Raw genomic sequence first — 24,253 nt, 5'->3', positions numbered from 1 at the left:
ATCTAATCTCGAGGAACTTATCCAAAAGTGAGCTGAATGTAAAAAAATGACCGTTCCCAATCGAATAGGCACTATCATTGTCAGTGACAGTTACCTCTCCAGAACTTGGCTAGTAACCATTGCAGAACTGCGCTATCAAGTTTCACCACGAATCAACGCAACCACCTTTTTCATTATTAACGAAAGTCTTAAACTCGAGTGCCATTTACCCTCACAATCCGTAAGATTTCGAGCGCAGGTCAATAGGCAAATATATGATAAACACCACCTCGCGGTTAAGAAGGCGGATCCTTTGCGTTGGATTAGTCTTCTTCGATGCGATTGTTATGTAATTTGCGGTGATGGATAGCTAGCATTAGTCTGGACATAGAAGTCGACGGAAATGACCTAAAGGTTGCCCAAAATAACTTCGATTTTCTAGGATAGGTGATAGTTTTAGCACCTCTCAACTCCATCCAGACCAAGCCTACGACTGAGAAAAGTGGACCAGATGTCAACGATCCGACCCCATTGAACCCTGAATGGCACAAAGGCGAAAGGGAAGCTGACTATCTTTAATATTATTAAAATGTTATGTGCTATACTAGGTAAAATGTCTGATGAAATTGCCACCCAAAGTCCCCGAGGATTAAATTCTGTCAACGATACTGCTTGTTCTTATGATCGATGACATTCTTCGTGCTGATTTTGCCAAAAGACGTGAAAGGCTTCTATAATCCACGGCATCATTATTCCAATTCTTTGCTACGCCGAACCATAGAACAATTTGTGTATCTGGTTATCGTTGATTGAATCGACAGTGGGGCTGAAGTGGATGTCATTTAACTCATAAACAGTCCTAGATACGGATTGGATATGGAAAGGAATTGCAGATACCTCAAGATCAATACCAAGTTCAAGGTCATTCTACTCCAATTTGCTCTCGATGCTGTTATATATGAGCAGCACTGAGAAAGTGACCGCCACTTCATTAAGTCGTGTCTGTATTGTGTTAGCGGAGTACACTGGCCTGAGTCGATATAAAATCATAAATTTTATCGGTGGGCTGGCCGAGTTTGTTGAGTCTCTGCTTTTCGACCTGGTAGCCTGGCTTCGATTTCCCCCGTAGTCATGGAAGTTTGTGTTTGACTTTGTGCAGTCCACTGCTATAAGCTTATTATCTGCACAGCATTGACAGTGATGATGATCAAATTTAAGCCCAGTGGATGCACTATACTCTATAATAGAGTGAACAAAAGACATGTCGATCAGAAGGCGAAAGTTGCAGTGGATAAGCCGCACGTTGAGAAAGACCAGAAGTTTGACCAGATATCCGAAGATGTCATCGCTATAATCAGTTTGCTTCAAAACTGCAAATGCAATGCAGAACGATTGAGAAGAAACGTAAGCCTCTGTCTGGAACTAACAAAATTGGGACGTAAGTGGATATGATTCAATGGCAACCGCATTAAATAAACCAAAAAGAAAACAAAGGATGGAACCATTTTTCACATCTACGTGTACCGTCATCCATTTAGAAACAGAGGCCAACCAAGGGAATTGATTAGTCCGTTTTCACTTTAGATATCCTTAACATTCAGTCAGTAGTAAGTAACAATCCAAGTCCAAGATATTTACCTATGAAAGATGCAGCAACGTCTGAGAATATGCAAAATAGAAGTGAACTAAGCAGGAAAATTTCAATTTCACACTCAATTGTTACTAATTATGGCGAATATCACGAGATTCATCTAAATCGACGATAAGGATAAAACGACATTCGAGTTAAAACGAAAATCTTGCTCTACAAAATCTGCGCTTATGCAACCCAACTCTGTTGTCATGGAGCATGGAACTAATACCACCCTCTCAATCAGATGTATTCAAGGCAACAACAACAAAAAATATATAAAATAAATAAGGCATACTTACTGTAATAACAAGGAGTCATATTCCCTAATCCTTTCTTCAGGCAAACCTTATCAGTGCAGTAGCAAGACGACTTTGGATTATCTAAACTATTATCAAAAGCATCTTCTGACAATTTGAAGAAATACGCCTCGATTCCATTCAAACTTCCTGAAAATAACAAGAATAGAAATATGGTGAATATCTGCTACGCAAATAATTAATAATCTGCTTCAGTAATTAGAAATTTCATAAAATCTTATGTATGGTTTCTTCGGGGGTGTTTGCTATGCTACTTAGCCATGTATACTTGCACGTGTACCGCGTATGCACATCTTTGCATCTAAGTCATGCATATTCAAAATAACTGAGTTTATAATACATAAATTACTCAAGCACATGCAAGTAAAACGAAATCGTTTGATTATTTCAAGCACGAACTAGAGTATTTCAATTGGAGATAATTTATCTATTTTCATCATAGTTATCGGCAGATAATTAAGTAAATTAAACTCACCTGAGTGTGAGAATACAATTGGTAAAGTTCGACAGAATGCTTTCCGATAAACTCGGAAAACTTCACCCTTGGAAATGTTTCTTGGGAATAGTGTTCCGTCGTATGTTCCTCGTAGAGTGTTACATTCCGTGTTCCTGTGGAAGACAGGAAAGTTCATTAGGTGAAAGATTTCCGAACCAGTGAAATGTTCTTAATGGGAGTTGTTTGGTAGAAAAAAATATCAGAACTTCAGTGTCAGCCCTTTACGGACCATTGCCACAAATAGTAATTACAATGTGCATTTAAACGTTCTTAATTGGATTGTAATTGTTGCACACAACAGTATCAAATGAAAACTATAATAAACACTTACTTTTCCGGGTGGTCTTCGCTATATCCCCAGAACTTCATTCCCTTGCGATGGTTCCAAGTTTCAATTGAGTAATCTCGAACAACAGGCCGATATACTTCCTTCTCCTCTTCATATTCTTCCGTGTAAGAGAAAGCTTGATAGACCTCATTAATATACTCATCTCGGCCAGATACTGATTCTTCTGCCTTCTTCCGTTTTATTTCTGCGAGCCTTGCTTCCTCTTCTTGTCGTTCGCGCTCAAGGAGCTCCTTCCTACCTGGCAAATTCATTGAAACTAAGTTGTCACCTTCGGCGAACATCTGAACGAAAAGGAAGAAATAAACAATTATTATCCAAGTAAATGATAATTCTTGCTCGACTTTAATGATGCTCGTGATAAAATGGTAAGTTTCCAAATTACTACTGAAAATTATTAAGCATAAGTAAAATATCGCAAAATAAATCTGAGCTGTTCGGATTCCAGTTTTCATAGACGTCATATTTCACATAAATTTGGAAAAAAGGAAAAATTCCTACTTACCCGGTCCAGTAATCCAAATTTCTGGAAATCGATAACCGATGGCAAAAAAGTTGATGCCAAAGTAACAAGAGGTTCTTCGTGTCCCCAAAAATAATCTTCCACTGTAGTGTTCAGGATAACTCGCGATCCTGCTGTTCGACTCAGTGCTCGAACAGCTAATGCCGTGAGTATACCCATTTTTGAAGCTGCGGAAGTCACCCCCATATAAGGTATGTTAGGGACTGTCACGATATCTTCTTTGGGATCGCCACATGATTTTTCACGAATAAATTTCACTCTTCGTTTTGGTCGGTAACTTACTGTCATATTAGGATGAAATGTTGCATTTCGATTTTCTAGGAACTCTCTGTGTGAATGGAAATAAAAACAGTTGAGAATTAATTAATCTTAAATCCTGAATTACTAAATTGCATTCTGATAGGCAGTCATAATGTTTCATAATGAGATGTCAAATACCCTATCAAGCGCGGCCCCGGGGCGGCAAAGGGGACATTAATGCTTGAATGTATATGAATAGATGTTTTTCATTTTTTTTTATCCTAGGCCTAAAGTGAGAATTACAATCCAGAATATAAAAGTTCAAAATGGAGGAGCCTAAACCGAATGGATGCATTACCTCGGTGGTAGCTTACTTAGCCTGAATCTAATGGCATAAGAAGGTATGGAAAAAGGTGTTTCGAAAGAGCACATTACACTTGAATATAGTCATACAAAAGATGTGGAAGGATATCCTATAGACAGTGAATTTGCTGGATCATGGGCAGGACATATCAGGGAAATTGGAACTAAATCCTTCCGGAAAAAGCTCGGCTATACTGTAATATTCTCTCATACCGAATGTGATGACAGAAGGTCAGATGAACTTCGATAAAATTCCTAAAAATGGAGGGGTGGAAAGAAACGCGGTTCAGGTAGGAAACTCAACAGAAGAATTAGAACATAGATGAGAAGAGTTCGCATTATATTCAACGTAAATCCACCCACAGTTCGCAGCAAAGCTTCGCCGGAGTTACACACCTTTTTTTAGGAATTGGGGAGTGCTAAGTTCGCACCCACTTGATGCCGGGTGGGGCCAAATCGAAAGCAACTTGCTCTCACTCTTTATGGTCCACGGACTCCTATTTTTGAATTATTTTGTTTTGCGAATTATAAAAGGAAGCGTTTAACATCTGCGAGGCGCTTCGGTCACGCTGCTCCCAGAGCAGAGATGAGGCAGCGTCTGATCAATCATCTCTACCCTGGTACGAAACCGTAGCCGTCTTCGTCCCTCATTTACTTTTTGAACCTTGGGTGTTAAACTCAAAAAGAGGAGTCCGTGGACCATAAAGAGTGGGAGCAAGTTGTTCTCCATTTGGTCCGATCCGGAATCAATTTAATGCATACTTAGAACTCCCCAATTTCTAAAAAAACATAGATGAGTTATATTTCCCTTCTGTTAAGAACATTGCTTGAATCATTAGAATTCTGTATAACAGGGCAATGTGAAGTCAGGTAGCTCAGAGATAGCCGATACAATCAAAGATTAGGTTACAGCAATGAAAAACAAATTTGGCAAAAAATGAGTAGCCATTATATCTATCGTCGGAAAGAAATACATCTCCCAGGAGCTACAGGACTTTCTTCACCAAAAAAGGTATGGCGGAAAGAAAGAACAGACAGATGATTGAATCTGTGAAAAACAGTTTCGGAAAGAAGCAGCGCAATCAATTTTCGTTTGAGGAGCTTCTGAGCATTCCAACTACTTGATGACAGATCTTGCTAATTTTGAGGAACAACTTACTCTCTTTTCCTAGTGGACACTGATTTCTCAGGCCGAGAAATGTCACTGTATTTTAAGTAAAAAATTCGAAATTTTTATGATTCAGAACCACATATATGTTTATTTCCCCACCTATCTCAAAGCGGAATTTTCAAAAGTTTATATTAAAGGATAATAATTTTGGTCCTCCCTAAAATTTCGGCTCTTTACAAATGGCGCCCAATGTGGGACCCTACGCACGTTAGGCCGGGCGCTAGTTGAGACGTAGCTTTGTGAGGTGAAATGACACACCATGAACTTTGGTGAAACGAAGAAGTGACGTGACGCAGCTTTAGAGCGTCTGTAAGCTGCGAAGGTTTGTATTCATACCGCAGTTTTCATTAGTGACTGCGACCTGCGTTGCGTGAAAACTGCAAACTATTAACTCCCTAACAAATCCAATCAATTCAAAAATTGCGCATGGGTTCCTTAATTATAGTTTTTAGATTTTTCATTAGAAAATTCGACTTTAACGGTAAATTCTCCGTCATTTTTTTAAGGATTGCTTATCCAAAAACTTCAAAGGAATATTGTTGCAATTTTTTCGGCTTTCATTATTCCAATTAGATTTCGAAAATTAAACTATAAAAGTATAGACTTAAAATCTTATAAATTCCCTTATCGATTCCTTACAATTAAAATTAAAATTTTATGTAACCATGAATTACAGAGAAGTGGCGGCGCGCAGTGTCCAAATGCTACAGCGTGAGAATGCAACGTGAGCGAATCGCGCGGAGTTGTGCCAAGATTGTCTAATCTTTCTATAGCTCCGATAAAAATCTATTGCACACACTCAAATTCAACATAAATTCTCAATTTTGGCAATTTAATGAACTTTTGAACATACCCACGGTGCAGTCGATATTTGCTGTGTTTCTTTTGCAAAACTTGTCCCCAAATTTACAAAACTCAAAATATTTGTCTATTTTTATTTATTTTAAAGGCCTGCAGTCGCTAATTATACCATAAGTTTACAAATAGAATTTGGATCAAATCAGTTAATTAGATTATTTTATGTACCACCCCGCGCATCAGAAAAAAATTGTGAGACATACGCTTCGCAATATACTTATAGAATTAAAACGAAAGGATATATCAACATAACATTTTGCACCTGAACTTCCACTCTACCTTCTCACAAACAATTTCAGCTACTGCTCTCCTACGTTAACCTATGCTAACATATGTCACATTGCATTTCAACTTGTGGCCGATCTTAGGGTTCAGAAAGGTAAATTTATGGAAAATAACTGACCCTAGTTCTAAACTGTTCTGTTGGGTTGCTGGGTAGAGGTGACATAAGTCCTTTCGCCTGCTTTCCGGTTAGTCTCCCCATACACTTGACTTCATATTATAGTTTTGGATTACACATCTTTTCTCCTCTAATGTTACTTATTTTGCCTGATCCCTATTCGATCATACAGAACAGAGCCACTTCCATTTCATGCCCCGCATACCATAAGTCTTAGCACTAACATATTTGTCCTGGACCTTAAGTTCAATTGGTGATTGTCTTCCAGAAGCATTTGCAAGTATAGGCCGTGCAGGCTAAACGCTGAAAAGTATCTCCCATCCGCAACTACATAATCTACGAATGTAGATTTTAACTTTGGGAAGGCTTTTTAATATTTTCACTTCTTCGCATATACCGGTAATGGGAAAATGAGTTGTTGCATAACTGGCCACTGCGGTAGAAGTATAGTACAATTCCGGTTGGCATATGACCAAAAAAACGGCTTCCAGCTCGATCGTATAAAACTGGTCATATCCCTGCACCGATGGAAGGACAACGAGTTTCACCAAGGTTGACACTCGCGCCATCACCTCTCAGGTAGCTTCTTCGAGCTTGATGTTTCATTTGAGACTCATCTTAAAGGAAGTTTTATAGGACGTGAATGGTCTGTTTCTTCCACATAAGCAGGATGAAACATCTTTGACCACTAAACAATCGATAGAGAATGATAGATTATCTCTACCGCCACATCCGACGCACTATTTGGAAGTGACGCTGCCGATTGGTACTGCGAATTTCGCTAGTCTAGAAAGGGTAGTAGTTAGTCGAATCTTCCAGGAGTTTCGGTGTTGATATTTGGAAATGGGCGCAAAGTCGCATCCAACCAAAGAGAGGAAAATTAATAGACTAACAACTAAAAAGGGTTTCTTGTGGAGAGCAGCCTCCACGGGAAATGTGGAAACCTCTTTCCCTTCCAATATCAATACTCACCGTCAGCCATTTTTCCTCATTACGTCAACGACTTTTTTTTTAACTAGATATTGAACCTTTAATGAGAGCGAGCTATGGCCGAGCCACTCGGAAAACGTTGAAGACTTGGGCCTTTCTTGAATATTGGAACTGTTGAAAACGCGGCTCCGCTACCAAGAATGCCCGTTTCTGATGTAGTACGGTGAACAGCTTGCAACCGTAGCGAATACAGTGATTGAAAGAGCGCCTAGAGTGAGAAAGCGCTGGGTAATCGAGGGAGGGCCTTCCACACTCCCCGAGTTATACTCATCGGTTAGGCCGTTCAGCCGCTCCAATACTTGATTAATTCATTGAAGTCACTATGACTGCGCAAGTCAATAGAGGTGAGAGGGTTAAGGGTTGCGTAGGGTAGAAGAACAATGTAAAAATGTAAAGATTGTGACTAAAGAACTACCTATCAACAAAGAACACAAACAAGGAGAAGGATATGTATGCATACTTAGAATGTTAATTAGTAAACAAGGAAGAGAATATTCCAAGGTAGCCAGGACCAATTTTCCCCTCAGTTTTTATTTATCAATCAGAATCCATAATTTCAACCAGATATCAACAACGGTTGGTGGCTTGGAGCTTTTCAAAAAATATTATGTCATCTGTTTTTTCGTGATCCGTTGGGAATCATCATGATTGATAAATTAAAGAGCCACTTAAAGGATCAGTCCCCATATAATGGGATTCTCGTTCTGCGCACGCTATTACAATCCGTTTTGTGAATAACCTGGCTGAAAATGAAGTTCAGCTTCGAAGCATATTTAAATTATGTTTATATTAGGCTATTGCGCATAAAATTGCCGTTTTCGAACGTGGCGGATGGTGATCGCATTAAGTAGATAAAGGCTAAGCAAAAGGACTGTTAAATGTCAAATAAATCGCATGCTTTATATAATCATGTCCGGATAGCTGAGTGGTTTAAGCACAAGGCTGTCGTACGGAATATCACGGTTCAAATCTTACTGGTAGCCGGGGGATTTGTATCCTGTTTTGACGTCGGATACCAGTCGACACGCTGTGAATGAGTACCTGAGTCAAATCAGGGTAATAATCTCGGGCGAGTGCAATGCTGACCCTGATCCAATATAGATTGTTGCGCCAACGACCATTATTATTATTTATATAATTCATAAATCATTTCATTTGCCAGTTTGTTTCAAGGTGTATCGTTAGCAATTACAGGAAAAATGGATCGCAACCAGAAAATGGCAATTTTTTTGTATGGGTTTAAACTAAAACACAGTGCGGCAGGGGCAATAAGGAATATTAACACGCCATTTGGAAAAGGAGCAGCCAGTGGACGAACCAGAGGACACCAATTTGAAAAGTTTCGGTCAGGGTTGAAAATAAGCCACGTGCCCGACCTCTCAAGAAGCCACTGACGATAGTCAATTAAAGTCCCCGACAAACAGTTCGAGATATCGCAGATCATTATTCAACTGTTGATGCGTCCAGGAAGGTAAACAAGGTAAACAAGTTGGATAAACTGGTTCCCCACTAATTGAATCAATTCGCCGAAGATACGCCGATTAGAAGCATGCACTTCCCTCTTTACGCGAAATAAAATTAATCCACTTTTACATAGAATAGTGATGTAAGATGAAAAGTAGATCCTATGCGACAATCGCCGACTATCTGTTGAATGGTTTGACGCCGATCAACCACAAGGACATTTGCCAACACCACACAACGAAAATAATATTGATCATTTGTTGGTCTGCAGTTGGTATTATATTGTATTTTTTTCCAAACCCTGGTGCGAAAAAAGACGCAATAAACTACTGGGCAGAACTACACAAATTCATAACCGATCATTAAGAAAAACGCCTCACTGTTTAGGAAATCAAAAATATTCTCCCCGATCACTCATGGCTGGTAGGGTTCAGTTTACCTTTTAGATTCAAAATCATTATGAGATGAAGCGCAAGCATATCGGTATATATGATATATAACCGGAGTAAGGTAAATCTCAAACTCAAGAGAATCAGCGTGTAAAAGGCTGAATTCACCTTAAATATGTGGGTACAGAATTCCAAAATCCAGTAAGGGAAGAGTCACTGAGAAAGTGGCAAGAATGGTGGAATAATTTGGTCCTCAACATCTTATCGATGAGATAGTTTGCTGCAGATCTGCAAGGAAAGCGGAGATAGAGAATAGGATTGATCTGATGGCTTTATAACGCAAATACTACCAAAATCGGCTACTGAATATGGTAGGTCTGGTTCCAACCTCAAAATATAAAACATCACTTTTCAGAACAAATGTTACACCAATTCTGGAAATTACTGCAGAAATCTAATATTGTAAGCAACAAAGTTAAGAGTTTCGCATCCTCCTATTTAAATATAAATTCTTGGTAAATCAAGAATGTTACTTGAGTTAGTAAATACTTCACTAGGAAAAGAATGCAATAACATTCCTTGATATAAGCGTGTTTTCCTAAATTCATTACATGAACAGTCATAAAACAATTCACACCTAAAGTGTCCAGTCATTGTCTCCCGCTTATTCAATTTTTTAAAAAATTCAAAATCATCGTGAAATTAGTTATTCTAATCGCATTTCCCGTTAAGATCAAAAGTTCACAGATAAGTGATAATGTACCTCAAGTAGTCCCAGATGTAATTCTAAAACTTTTCAACTGAAGGAACATGTCTTGTTCTTATAGCTTATAGCTTTTGCCATATGTCCCACTTTTGTTGACTTTAACATCAGCATTTCCTTCTAAGTAGAAGTATTTTTCTTCTAGACAAAATTATCTATCTAATAACATAATGACCCAAGTCACGTTACATTCGAAAGATACAAAAAGAGCAAAATTTATGGTAAAAGAAAGTTCCCCTTATTTTAGGTACAAGTCTAGATTGTGCAAACGGCATTAGAAAGGTTTCACGGAAAGAGTTTTACATAAAAAATCAAGACTTGAAAACGACCAATTGCACTTTCCCCCTCCTCGTTTTAAGGTTTTGTTTTCAAAAAAACCCTGAACTTTTTGCGAAAACAAAACCTTATTAAAATAGGTTTACTGTCGGTCTGTTTGTGTGTTACACGCATTTTTCTCAGAAGTCTGCTGTTTCATATTAAAACCTATATTATTGCATTTTACTGTTTTAGAATAAACTTAAGGGGGATCCGCAGTAAAATTTAAACACCCGTAATTCACCCTAACGAGAATTCACTTGCCACTTGGTCTGAACATCAAAGTCGATGGTGAACCACCAAAAGGCAGGCCGAAACAACGATGTTTTGATATTCTGGATGGGGATTAAAAGCCGCAAGATTGCACTCAGATCAGACATTTGATAGAACCAAATGGCGAAACTGATCACAACGAACCGACCCCGCTTGTAAACGAGGCAAAGGCTGAAGAAAAAGAAGAAGAATTTTCCTAGGACTACTGCACTCTACACTCCATGACGGATGGATTGGACCGCCCCTTAAGTTTGACAAAGAACGATGTCCTTCACTGTATGCGTAAGAGTTCACGGTTCCAATCTTTCAATCGAACTTTTACCAAACAGACAATCGAATGGAGTCCAGAAATTTACATTGCCACAAAGTCTGTCTTAAAGCCAGGACACGCATCAATCGTAGCCAAAACCCAATTTTGTTGAGCCATAGCGCCATAGCCAAGGCGAAGAGTGAACTACTACTACACAGCAATAAAAATCTATAAATTTTGAGTGTTAGTTATTCTCGAAGTCAAATCAGAGACTCCCAAATACCTGGTGGGTATTAGTATTGAATTCCCGCTGCAGAGGTTACTGTGCAACGATTTGGACAATGAACCTAAACTGTATCGGGCAACCTGTGACCTCCAGAAGGATCTATCATCGGTCTGTTCTTGTGGATAAGAATATATAATGGAATTTTGATGTTACAGGTTCCCAAAGGTCCGTTGCAAATGACATTGGAGTGATTATCGTAGCACAAGCCACCAACGAGATTGAAATCCTCACAAACAAGACAATCGGAGATATTGCATTCCCGGAGTATAGAATTGAAATGGTTCTAATTACGGAGCGGAGAAAGGTTACCTAAATAAACATCCAGATTGGTATGCAGACTACATATCGCAACCAGCACTCATATCTAAAAGTCATGATTGCCATAGCAGCTGTACTTCAAGACACACCTTCAGAGTTACTAGAAAAAAAAATCTATGTTGTTTAAATCTATTAGGGCCCCTGTGCGCTTACGGTGCAATATCCGACGAAATAGCATTCATTATAGCTGGTATCTAAATCGGCATATTGATGCCTCTTTGATTAAAGAGTCTCGTACTTATCGTCGCCAACTAGCAAGGCTTAATTTATTCTGAAGTGATTAGATTATGTTATTGTCATTTTACACCCTTAATCAAGAGGTTTACCAAAACTATTGTTTGTCAACTATTCTATACTTGGTTTTGGATGTAGAAACTGCTTAAAACTGTCTGTCCAAAATTTGTTTTGTGTCTACTGAGTATCCGAAAAAATAAATGAATAGTATACTCACTGATATACATATGGGCCAACTTCGTCCAATCTTAATTTCTTGTCTTTTCCACTAAGAAATCGATCCAAATTGGTTATGTTAAATACGTATACACTGATGTAAACGTCTAGAGGAGGTTTTTGGAATAGTCCAAAAAGGAATGACCCCTCGTGCACTGATAATTTCTGTTTTAGAAGAAAATGAGAAAAGAAAAATCTGACTTAACCTTTCTGGCTTATTATAACATTAGAAAAAGATTTCAATCTTTCAAAAACATACGTCGTCGACAATCATCTGTAATGGATTCAGCATGAATATTAAGATCCCTATCGTGATGGAGGATATCCCGAGCAATGCGAATTTGTAGGCGCCTGAAAGTAAAAAAAAATGTGAATAATAATAGTAGTAAAAGTACTTTTGTCGGCATATGGCAGTTCACCTAACCCAATTAAAATATTAAATAACGACTTCCACAAACAACAAAATGAAGGATCATCGATTAAGTAAACCAATGTCAGGTTCATACATTTCAGCAAAATGTCAGCGATCTTCAACCGCTCGTCAATATTCAGCCAATTGGCTTTATATTAATTCAATCATTTTTAGTTTCTGTGGAAATGATCTGAAATCACCTGTTTTCTTGGCTTTATTTAACAGCTATGTATAAGCTAGCCAGAAATAAAATTCAGGAAGGGGAAATAGTTCGTCTGAGGCTGAATGTATGAAATTTTTTTCAGCTGTGACAAATTGCAATCGTTTATATATGCAAAAATGTGATGAAATATCAGCATGAAGGCTATGATGAAAATTTGTTCTTTCAAGGTTGACAAATAATATATGTTGAAAATGTAAACAAGGTATATTCCAAGGCCGTATATTCCTAGATTTATACATAGGATATAATTGGAATAATTGCTCGATTAACAAACTTGTTGAAATTTAGCATCAATAGAAAACCAGAAATAAAAAAATATGGCCCTGAATTGGGCACAGCGCGTTAACCACGCGCCACTTGTTAAAAATCATCCAGGAATTATTCCGCCAGTAAGGGATGGACACTGACAACTTCCAGCGACTTCTGAATGTGATGGCAATACCGCCACTCACCAGATACGAGCTACTGGAGATTTGTGGTAGAAAAGAACACCAGAAAACTCCGGATATGAATCACTTACCGAATAGGGCCCTTAAGCTTGCCGTAAAATACAGACCAGACATGTTCGTTGAGTTATTCGAAACGTGCATGTCCGAGGGGATATCACCTGCGGCATGTAAGCCGCAAAAGTTAGTACTACTCTCTAAGGCTGGTAAACCTCCAGTTGAACCAACCTCTTATAGACCGAGATAGTAATCTACAATAGATTACTCCTGGTAGTTGAAAGCCAGGGAAGCCATTGATACCACCAAATTTCTAACTGGTTTGGCAGAAGAAGAAATTCACGGAAAGGGTAAATATTGCGTGGTAGTGACCCTGGACATGAGAAATACTTTCAATTCGGCCAATTGGAACCTTATACGATCGGCCACATTGCGAAAGCCTGTACCAGCTGACAAGACATATCTAGTCTGTGCCGCAAGTGGCCATCTTGCGAAGGATTGCGACGGAAAGCCCAAATGCGTGTTCTGTGTCGAAAAATAGCGCGAGCGCCCACATTGCAGGAAGCAGTAAATGCCCAGTGTTCAGAAAGGCGTTCATAAATAAGTACAAATAAAGTTTATGCAACTAAATCTGAATCACTGTCGAGCGGCCCAAGACCTGCTCTCTTAGAGCGTGTTCGAAAATAATGTCGACATAGCTATTGTATGCGAACGATATGAAAATCTACATAGCGCAGTATGGGTAGCTGACAAAAGCAGCAAAGCCGCAATATGGAGCTACGGAAGTCGTGCTATAGAAGATAAAAACATCCAGAGAACGGATTTACACGTGCCAAGATAGGAGTTATATGTATCTAAAGTTGTTACGCAGCCCTGAAGGAATTCATTTCATTGCTTGAGAAACTATCCATTGATGCCAGACGCTACCACTCCAAAATAATTGCCGGCGATTTCAACTCATGAGCAGGAGATTGGGGAAGCAGAAAAACAAATACAAGGGGGCAAATACTGCTAGAGACATTCTCGCGTTTAAATGTCGTACTTGCGAACTCTGGGGGAGCCAGCGCATACCGGAGGGGAGAATTACAATAAATAGTAGACCTCACCTTCGTCAGTGACACCCTTATCGCGTAGGAATTATATGAAGCCCCCAAAAAAAACGATGAGCTAGGTAACTAACAAATTCGATGGAAAAATATTCAAGGAGGAACTTGTTGATGACACATTATTATCGGGAAGCGTACAAGAAAAAGCTTTACAGGGCATGCGATGCCTCTCTCTCGTTCCGAAGACGAAATCTCAATTTCTTGTGGAATTCAGGGGGCCATGGGGTGGCGCCTACAGATTTGTAATGTCATCACTGAAAGGCAAGCGCTCCCCACACACCACCACCCAGAGGGCACTCTCTTCCCAGAGGATGTGAACTGCACAAATCTGCCTAAAGTCCATGTAAACCCCGACGAAATTCCTGTAGTGGTAGAAGAGGAAATTTTTGATGCAGCGAGGAAATTCCTTGAAAATAAGACCCCAGGGCCAGATGGAATTCCAAATATCGCCCTGAAAGTGGCAGCCAGGACAGCACCTGATGTGTTTGCCAAAGTTTTTCCGGCATGCCTTAGAGAAGGAGAATTCCCCGAGCAATGGAAACTGCAAAAGTTGATACTTATTCCGAAGCCAGGTAAACAATTGGGTGACCCCTCCTCATATCGACCGATATGTTTGGTCAATACCATTGGTAAACTATTTAAACAAGTATTATACAACAGGCCGCTCGCTGTTGCGGAAAAGGAAGGAGGCCTATCCGACAAGCAATTCGGGTTTCGTAAAGGCAGATCAACCGTCGATGCAATCAACATGGTGACTGGCTTGGCCCGTGCTGCAATACAAGATGAGAAATGTTGCGCAGTGGTGACACTCGATGTAAAAAATGCATTTAACACTGCAAAGTGGACGAAAATCGTAGAGGCTCTAACTAAACTACAGGCTCCGAAGTACATTGTACTCATCGTTGTTGGATTTCTTATTGGAAGAAGATTATATTGTGACTCGGACGATGGACAGAAATTATTCCCAATGACGTTCGGCGTACCATAGGGGTCTGTCTTAGGTCCCTTACTGTGGGTAATTATGTATAATGGAGTGCTGACGCTACGCCTTCCTAACGGCGTGACAACTATTGGCTTTGCGGACGATATCGGGGTAACAATAGTTGCAAAACGTTTAGATGAGATCGAAATTTACAAAAATGAAGCGATATGGAAGATCAATTCCTGGTTGAAACAGTTCGGTCTAACATAAAATGGAACTAGTGCTAATCAGCAAAAGAAGGAAAGACACGACGGTGAAAATTAAAGTTGGTGAAAAAACCATTTACTCCCAAGAGTCGCTTAAATATGTGGGAGTAATGATTGACAAAAGGCTCAACTTTAAAAAACACATTGAGTGCGCTGCAACCAAAGCGTCTTCCATCGCTGCAACGATCTCGAGGATACTACCGAACATTGGTGGACCAAGACAAAGTCGACGTCGTCTCCAAAGGTAGTTAGTTCCGTGCTACTCTACGCAGCTTCAGTTTCGGCAACCTTTCAAATCAATCAATCAACAACTGCGGAAAACTAGGAATGGCGTATCGACTAAGTGCACTCCGAGTATGCGGTATTTATCGAACAACATCAGGAGAAGCAGCATATGTACTGGCAGGGACAATCCCCCTAGACATCTTGGCGGATGAAGGTCGGCGTCTCTACGACAAAATGTATGCAATCGGGGAGTCTATTGTACTTCGAAGGCAACTAGCGCGGTGGAAATTCATCGCAAAATGGCAAAAGAGATGGAACGAAGCACAAACTGACCGTTGGACCTCGGGGCTTATCTACATCAATTTGGACACGACGAGTCACGATGCTGCCCAAGATGTGGTAACGTGGCTGACAATGAGGAGCATGATGTATTTGAGTGCCCAAGGTTTACATCACACCGAACTAGGCTGGAGACGATCGCAGACAGACGCTTAACACCTGAAAATATAGTGGAGTATATGTTGGAATCAACGGAGGCTTGGAATCAAGTAGTATTTGAGCTGAAAATGATTCATCAACAGCTAAGGCGTGAAGAACTGCGAAGAAAACAAGAAAGGGAGCGAACAATGTTGCGTCACAGTTAAGAACTGATCCAGCCCCGCGATGCAATGCTTTAGCAGTCCCGTGGGGAGAGTGGAAGAAGAAGGAGGTGGTTTTAGTGAGTAGGAGTCTCACATAACTGCATAGCAGGAGCCAGCAGTAGGTCTTGAACCTTTCCACATTCCAACGATGAAAAAAAAAACAGATAGACAGACAGACAGTAAACCGAATTTAATCAGGTTTTGTTTTACACAAAATCTTAAGAATGTGCTCTTCTAACTCAGGCAGTCAATACGCAAGAATATTCCGGTGATGGATTTCGAGATAATTGGTCGATATCAGTTGCTTCAGTAAATTACGTTTATCTTCTAGTCGAGACCAGAAGGTACCATTGTTCTAGCTTTGCACTTTATCTTATCAAATGCGTTCACTTTCTAGTGCAAAGTGATAAAAATAGACAGACAACATCGCGACATTGACCTTCCTCACGAATGTTTGTGTTATTTTCACTACCAACATTGTGTGGCTTTGCACTTTCTTGAAGGTTTCCGTAAGAAGAGAAATTCAATTCATGTCGTTAACCAGTGTCAACAACAAATAATGAAACACATAATGCTCATGTGTAAAGTTGTAATCCCCACATGTAAATTCATCGGTAAACAAAGTGCCAACCGCAGTAATTTAAGTCTAAATACAGGATGATCAATGAAACTGAAAGTACTATGTGAAGCACAGCCATCCATACATACTAGCGTACTTTAATCTGCTCACTTGAGATAAATTGATGTAAATTAAGGCAATCTGCTTGAGGTCGTACTGTTAAAATGATCAGTTTCCATGCTGTACGCAAGTGCAGAAGTCGGTACGTAAGCAGGCTGTTTCTACAATTGTAGAATAAATACTTCACCGTATTGACTCTGGAAAATGCACAAATTAGCAATCGTTAAGTCATTAAATCACTTATTGGATTGTTCAATGGAAGAACGATAAATTGCAGTGTAAAACTATGTTAATTACGGTGTGAAAACTTTACTTATCAATCTCTGTTAGCTTTCAGTCGGTTGCAATCGTTGTAATTATTTATTTCTGTTCTAGTGGCGCTTAAGATGCTAGGGCTACCAGTCGATCTTGAAATTGCTTGGGAATTTCTTTGTACATTCAGCAATGCACTTGAACTTGAGGAAAATAGGAAGAGCTGCATTTATCATAAAATAAGTTAGAATACGAGAAAGGTCTCGTTTAGATTGTGAAGGGGAATTATAATTTCTTAATCGGGCTTTTGAATTCCTACAGCATTTTTTATATTGCAACCTTAGATTAATATTCTGCCCTCTCCAAATAGATTGGAATGGAATTGCGAACGAAGTGCTGTCATTAACATATTCCTTTATTTCAGTAACGAAAGAGAGGTTGCTTGCCGAGATATTCTTCTCGTGTTGTATTTCTCTTGAACAGAAAACTTTGGCTACGTCGGCAAAAAAAAGTGGTAATGACGACTATTCTTTGTTTTGTTTGTTGATATCTGACTTAAAAGGGACTGCGCTACTAGTTATGTTCTATCCTTTTGGGGTGCTATGAGAAACTTGGCTCGAGGCACCCGGTATTTGGGAGTTTGATCCTAGCTTGAAGAAAAAAGTGGCAAATGGTGCAGCTGGTACGGTTGGGGTAAAATCACAAAAATCAAGTGGCATTTGAAATCACACCGTCCTCCTGCCTTAGAAATGCCTTTTTACAGCCTTACATTTAACCTTTTCAAGGTTTTGTGGAAAACAACACCTTATTAAAATCGGTTTACTGTCCTTTATCCATCTGCCTGTCAGGAACACGTTCTTTTCCACGAAAACAACTACATTAATTAAAAAAAAAATCTTTGGGCATATAGGAACCAACATGATTTTGTGTGGAACATGGGGTTGTCACAGACACATTTCCAGAAACGGTTGCTTCTATTGATTCGAAATTTGACAGGAAGGTGGAGACTGTAAATCCCCAGGCATACCGTGAGTAATATCGTCCTACGTCGACTTTAAGGAGATGGGGGTCTCCAGACATGAAAAAGACGGATGTAAAATTTGTTTGGACTGAATATACATAATCATGTGGGATATCAAATGAAAGGTCTCGATTAGTACTCTCTAACGCTATCAGTTGTATCCTCTATGTGTGTATGTGTGTTTTTTCGACGGCTCAGGTCTAAGTTGTAGCTCGTTGTATCGCAAACTTACTGCAATCTAAGACTTTAAATGTCAGTATCACACTAAAGCGAATAGTAAATCATCATCATCAACGGCGCAACAACCGATATCCGGTCTAGATCTGCCTTAATAAGGAACTCCAGATATCCCGGGTTTGCGCCGAGGTCAACCAATTCGATATCCCTAAAAGCTGTCTAGCGTCCTAACTCACTCCATCACTCCATCTCAGGTAGGGTCTGCCTCGTCTTCTTTTTCTACCATAGATATTGTCCTTACAGACTTTCCGGGCTGAATCATTCTCATTCATACAGATTAAGTGACCTGCCCCCCATAACCTATTGAGCCGGATTTTATCCACAACCAGACGGTCATGGTATCGCTCATAGATTTCTTTGTTATGTAGGCCATCCTCATGCAGGGGGCCAAACATTTTTCGGAGGATTCTTCTCTCGAACGCGGCCAAGAGTTCGGAATGTTTCTTGCTAAAAACCCAAGTCTCCGAGGAATACATGAGGACTGGCAAGATCATTGTCTTGTATAGTAAGAGATTTGACCCTATGGTGAGACGGAATAGTTTTTGTAAGCTGAAATAGGCTCTATTGGCTGACAACGTCTCGGGTCGTTCTTCCCATGATGTCGATATCGAATAACAAATGCATAAATATTATCAGCTACGGAAAAATGGCTCAAATGTCCCCTGAAATATTGACCTTCAATTTGTTTTTAAGGTTTTGTGTGAAACAAAACCTTATTAGAATCGAGTCGGCTTGTGATAAGTTTAAGGGAGGCTCCCGATACATGTCAACGAAGGGTGCCAAATTTTTTTTCATAAAATGTGGTCATATGCAACTAGTTCCATATTTGATATCGGATGAAACATAGAGGAGTGAGGGCTCAAAATATGACCCTCAAACTGGAAAATCTGAAAAAATTCACAGTGGTGCATCCCTATGAAATCTAGACCTCAAAATACATCCGGTTCCGATATCTGTACAAATAAAATTAATAATACTATATTTCCACATTTTCCTTATGTCCATTCCAGAAGTAAAAAATAGTATGGGTATAAGGAATAACATAATGAACAATTTGGTCAAGTTTGACGAAAATCCAACTATCATTAGCAAAATAATAGGGGGTGAAACTTTGCCATTTTTTGTGAATTTCGTGCATTCTACAGCGTGTATGACGTCATCATCCCATATCAACTCGTCAACACCACAACGAAGTAAGTTCGTAACAATGGGGTCTCAGAGAATTATTTTGTTTTAGTTTTTTAGTCATTTGTATATGAATATCAATTACTCCAAACAGACAGGTGTCTATGTAGGTATATATAATAGTATATACGTGCTAATGAAGTTTGCGGGTAGTGTCTAATGAAGATAGATATATTTGTACATTAAACCAGCCGTATTTAATATGCGTACTATATATGTACAAATGAATGCTTTTGTGCACGAAGTAAATGAGAATTATGGGTACGCTCAATTAATATACGTGCATGTATATGTACAGTATTCGGAAATAGGAAGTTTGTACATTTAGGGTGGGGATAATATCATTGACTGTAATATGTACGTATTCCATGCAGCTTGGAAAAATATGAAAGAAAGTTGTTATCGTGGCTGGATATCGAACACCAGTCTACTCAGCTGCGATGACCTGAGTCAAATTGGGGTAATAATGTCGGCTGAGCGCAATGCTGATCACATTGCCTGCCTACAGTGTACTGCAGTGTACTATTACGGTCTTGAATGAAGTACTCTAACACACTTCAAGGCTCTGATCTAATATGCATTTTTGCGCCAACAATTATTATTTGCCAAAAAGAAAATTGTTTGTGGAATACCAAAAAAAAACCTTATCAAATCACGACATATTCGATTTGAAACAACACATCAAAATTTCAGAACGACTTGTTCAATAGTCTTTTTCATCTTCAGTCTTCCCTAAAATGGGGTTTTGAGAAAAATAAAATATATAGCTGCGAAGAAAGTAATAGCAGTGCGTGTTAGACGGCAATTCAAATGATTGTAAGTGTGACTTGGCATTCAACTTTTATTACTTCTTTATTTTCAAATAACAGAAAAACTATCCCAGAATGGTATTCAAAGCAAAAATAAATACAAAAAAAATCGAAAGGTGTCAGCAGTACGAAAAACGAGGGCTCAAGAAAAATAAGAATCAACATTTTGCTTAAAAAAAACTTAAAAAAGTAAAGTAAGTTAAAAAAACATAAATTATGCTCAATACATAGTTGAATGACCTTTATTTTAATAACGGCCTAACAACGATCGGTCATTGAGTCAACAAGCCGTTGACAGCGGTCCACGGGGATGGCACACCACGATTCTTGTACCGCGGGCCAAAGCCCGTTGTTATAGTCGAGTTTTGCAATACTAACGGCATTCTGGAACCACTTCTTTGCTTTTCTGCTCGTGTGTTTTGGATCGTTGTCTCTCAAAGACCCATTTTGTCAGAATTTCGTCAGGGCCAGGACCGTTTTCCAGTATATAAGCATAAACATTTTGGTCCATCGTTGATTTGATCAAATATATTGGGCCTACACCATAGAAGTAAAAGCAAACCCACACCATAATGCTTGAACCGCCGTGCTTAACTGGTTTTACGGTGTATTTGGGGTCAAAGACGGACTGAGGTAGGCGTCTTACGTAGATATGGGTACCTTTGCCACCATAGAAAACAATCTTGGACTCATTAGACTATAAAATGTTTCTGCATTTCTCGGTCTCCCAACTAAAATGGGTTTTGGCAAACGGTAAACGTGCTGTTACTTGCCTTTTACTGAGCAAAAGGACTTTTCTCGGACTTCCAGCTTTCGAGTTGTTCTTTCTTCGGCTTTCGAGTTGTTCTTTCTTCGGCGAACAATTTGAACCATAGCTTCCACATCCCGGTCATCTTTTAGCTAGATTGCCGTCATGAAAGGCGCTTAACCCATTGTAGCAGGGCTAAGCACCTCACTAACAAAGGGGACATTACTCCCTTCCTACTTCGAATTTCAGGCTTTCAGTGCATTTCCACGTTCCATCATTGTAGTAATAACAATATTTTTCAATTCAAAACTAATCAGAGTCAATAAAACATTTTTACTTTTTCATTAAAAATATATTTTATGGACGAAATATAAGTTGAAACCGCAGAGAAATCTTAACACTCTATTATTTTCATCGACCGGGAAAGTATTTTCATCGACCGGGAAACCAAAAGTAACCATTTAAACTGCCATTTCCTAGAAAGCGTTTGATTGCTTACATTTTTTTGTTGTGTACAAGTCAACACTCAATATACATCCCAATACAATTGGAAACAAAAATAAATACTTTGTAGTAAAAATATTACAATTAAGATTAACAAGACTACACTGCTATTTTTTTGGCAACTGTATATACTAATCACAATATATTCTTTGCTAGGCATTTTTTAAACCCACTTCGAAATGAACTTGTTATTTTCAAAGATATTTCCCATCAAAATCGATCAATTTTATAGAGTTAAGTTCTCCTAAGTTTATCCTATCAATATCACCTCGTGATATTGGCGTGTTAATTAGCGAAATAGTTGGCATACAATGCTAACGACACATATATGAATGAAGCATCTATTTAAGCAAAGGTCTCCATTCTTGCCAGGTAATGAACAACTTTAACAAGTCGGGAAACCGGAAGCTGGGAGCTTCAGGTATGAAAGGTTTTATTTTGCTTCTTCTGTGAGTATATTTGAGTGAAGAACTATCCCATTTGTACGTAGCCCGTTATGTATATGCATTAAGCATGTCTGACTACCCGCTTTAGTGTGATATTGATATTTAGTTGCAGTAAATTTACACGATAAAGTCAACTTTGAACCACTGCAACTTTGTTACTAATAATATGATTTTAATCAAACTTGGGGATAATAAACTTTATATTATATTTTATACTGCTACCAACGGTTATAATTCTGGGATGAACTTAAAGAGGGTTTTACTCAATTTCCCCAAAAATATGGTAATATACTATTATTAACTTAATTTGAACGAAAATCGATATAGAGATTATTTGAGGCCTGGGCACCATTTTTCGGTTGGGTACTTTCTGAGAATGGGTCCGTTAAAGAAATCATCACTTTCCACCCCTCCCACTCCCCGCCTTTCTAACAAATTTCAAAACTAATACCGACTTCGAAAAGTACAAATCGAAACCTTTCATTTGATACTGTACATAACTATATTCGGTGAAAAAAATGTTTACACCCCCCTTTTACTTATATGGGAACATGTAAAATCTCAACGTAGAAGGGTTTCACTCACTGCATGTCTGGGCGTTCACAGTTTCCGCCTTCTTACCAAATTTCGTGTCAATCGGTATAGCCGCTTCTGAGAAAAGTGCGTGTGACAGACAGACAGACAGACATACAGACAGACAAACAGACAAGCATTGAACCTGAAAAATGGAGATAGACACTTATTGCTGCGTAAAATGGGACCTTCGCGAGCGAGGCGGCAAACGGACTAGTAATTCCCACTTTGGAAATCACTGTCGTCTAGCTGGCTGTAGCGAGTTCCAGTAATAATATTCCCAGCCCGAAACCGTATACGTGGGGGGTTCCCCCATAAGCCAGGGTAGCCACCAGAAACCAGCAAAGAAGCGGAATTACGCTGAAGTTCTGCTCAATGGTCGGTACCAGAATACTGTACTGAGCAAAATTGCGAAGAACAAGGAGGCGGGTAGTTCGGCGAGCGGGATGAAAAGGACCTTGCTAATATAAAAAACAACATCTGTGAGACCAGCATTTGATGAGTCCACCACCTTCAAACGCAATCGATCTCAAGTGAAAAGTCGTAGCAACAATTTGCCGAAGTGGTCTGCAACTTCCATATCATAGCAACTCTCCAGGTGTGTTCTCGGTTCGAAAGCCGCTACAATCAGCAACACCTGAGCGAGCGGAAAGTTCAAGGTCATCCCATACGACGAGATTCCCAGGAGACCAGTTGCTTATATCTGTTTACCAAAGATCCACATGGATAACGACAAGCTCGTCCAATCCTTGCGTCTGCAAAACCACACACAGCTTACCTTTTCTCCTGCACATAAATGGATACTACCTGGAGGCACTGGAATAGGTGGATTATAAAGCGCGGTTCGGAACAAAGAACACAAAAATAAAAGTGCTCTGGAAAACCGGACTATAGCATGGATCCAGTCGACGCCGCCAACGAGCTATTGGAAAAGATGACGGTCGACGGCCCGATGGGGACTGACGAACCCTTCACGCAAACATATCATGCAGAGAGTAGCGCAGAAAAATCTACAGCAAGCAATATGCTCCTCCGCCAATCTGCTGGTCTTCTTCCTAGAGAACATCGACGTCGCACCAATATAGAAGTTTTGGATCTGAGAAGCTCGAACCATCAAAAGGCTTCAAAGTAAATATTACAATTTATTCCACAGCACAAGAGACATTGATTGGGAGAAAACTAAAGTATTTGTACCCGCCAGGAAGACCTAACCGTGGTTAAGCTAGAGCAAGCGAGAGTAGAGAACGTGTATATCTCCTTAACTTTCATGGCACACGGCCGGGCAGCTTCACCAGAGGAAACATAGCATTTGACATCCACGATCGCAGCAAAGAAGGTCAACCCGTTAATATCAACGCCAATCCAAGGCATACGATTTGGGACAGGACGGAAATCATAAATGAGGTGTGTCCAGGTTTGATTTTATTATTAACAAAAAAAATCTATCAGTGTCTAACAGGGGCAATATACCTGCCTTTCATTTCTCCAGCGCTGAAAACGGCGGCGATTGAAAGGAGGTTCTTGATATCACCCTACAAGCATACAATGGGGCTTTTAGGGTGTAGAGCTGGAGAGATCTTCCATCACAGTTGGATACATTTCAGAGTGAATCTAGCTGTAGTGGTCGGCAAATCTTTCATGAACCCCAAGAGGATCGACTGCAGGAAGTTTGGTCAGGTTATCAGCTGACCTCAAGGCTTGTGCGCCATTGTGCGTGATCTTCTGGTTATGTGGGTG

At 39.5% G+C, this 24,253-nt stretch overlaps 1 protein-coding gene across 1 annotated transcript in view; it reads right to left on the bottom strand.

The window, feature by feature from the left end:
• The window catches only part of LOC119652371 (lysosome membrane protein 2), an 81,254-nt gene that overhangs the window by 38,589 nt on the left and 18,412 nt on the right, over positions 1 to 24,253 (bottom strand). Inside the window, exons 3-8 of the mRNA XM_038056468.1 lie at positions 12,084 to 12,175; positions 11,826 to 11,989; positions 3,277 to 3,622; positions 2,757 to 3,055; positions 2,405 to 2,538; positions 1,912 to 2,058 (exon numbers count right to left, since the gene is read on the bottom strand). Coding sequence (XP_037912396.1) covers positions 1,912 to 2,058; positions 2,405 to 2,538; positions 2,757 to 3,055; positions 3,277 to 3,622; positions 11,826 to 11,989; positions 12,084 to 12,175 — 1,182 coding nt within the window. The remainder of the gene's footprint in view (positions 1 to 1,911; positions 2,059 to 2,404; positions 2,539 to 2,756; positions 3,056 to 3,276; positions 3,623 to 11,825; positions 11,990 to 12,083; positions 12,176 to 24,253) is intronic.

This window comes from Hermetia illucens, chromosome 3, assembly GCF_905115235.1.
Source record: "Hermetia illucens chromosome 3, iHerIll2.2.curated.20191125, whole genome shotgun sequence".
Lineage (NCBI taxonomy): Eukaryota > Metazoa > Arthropoda > Insecta > Diptera > Stratiomyidae > Hermetia > Hermetia illucens.
This window is presented reverse-complemented; position numbering and strand designations above follow the sequence as displayed.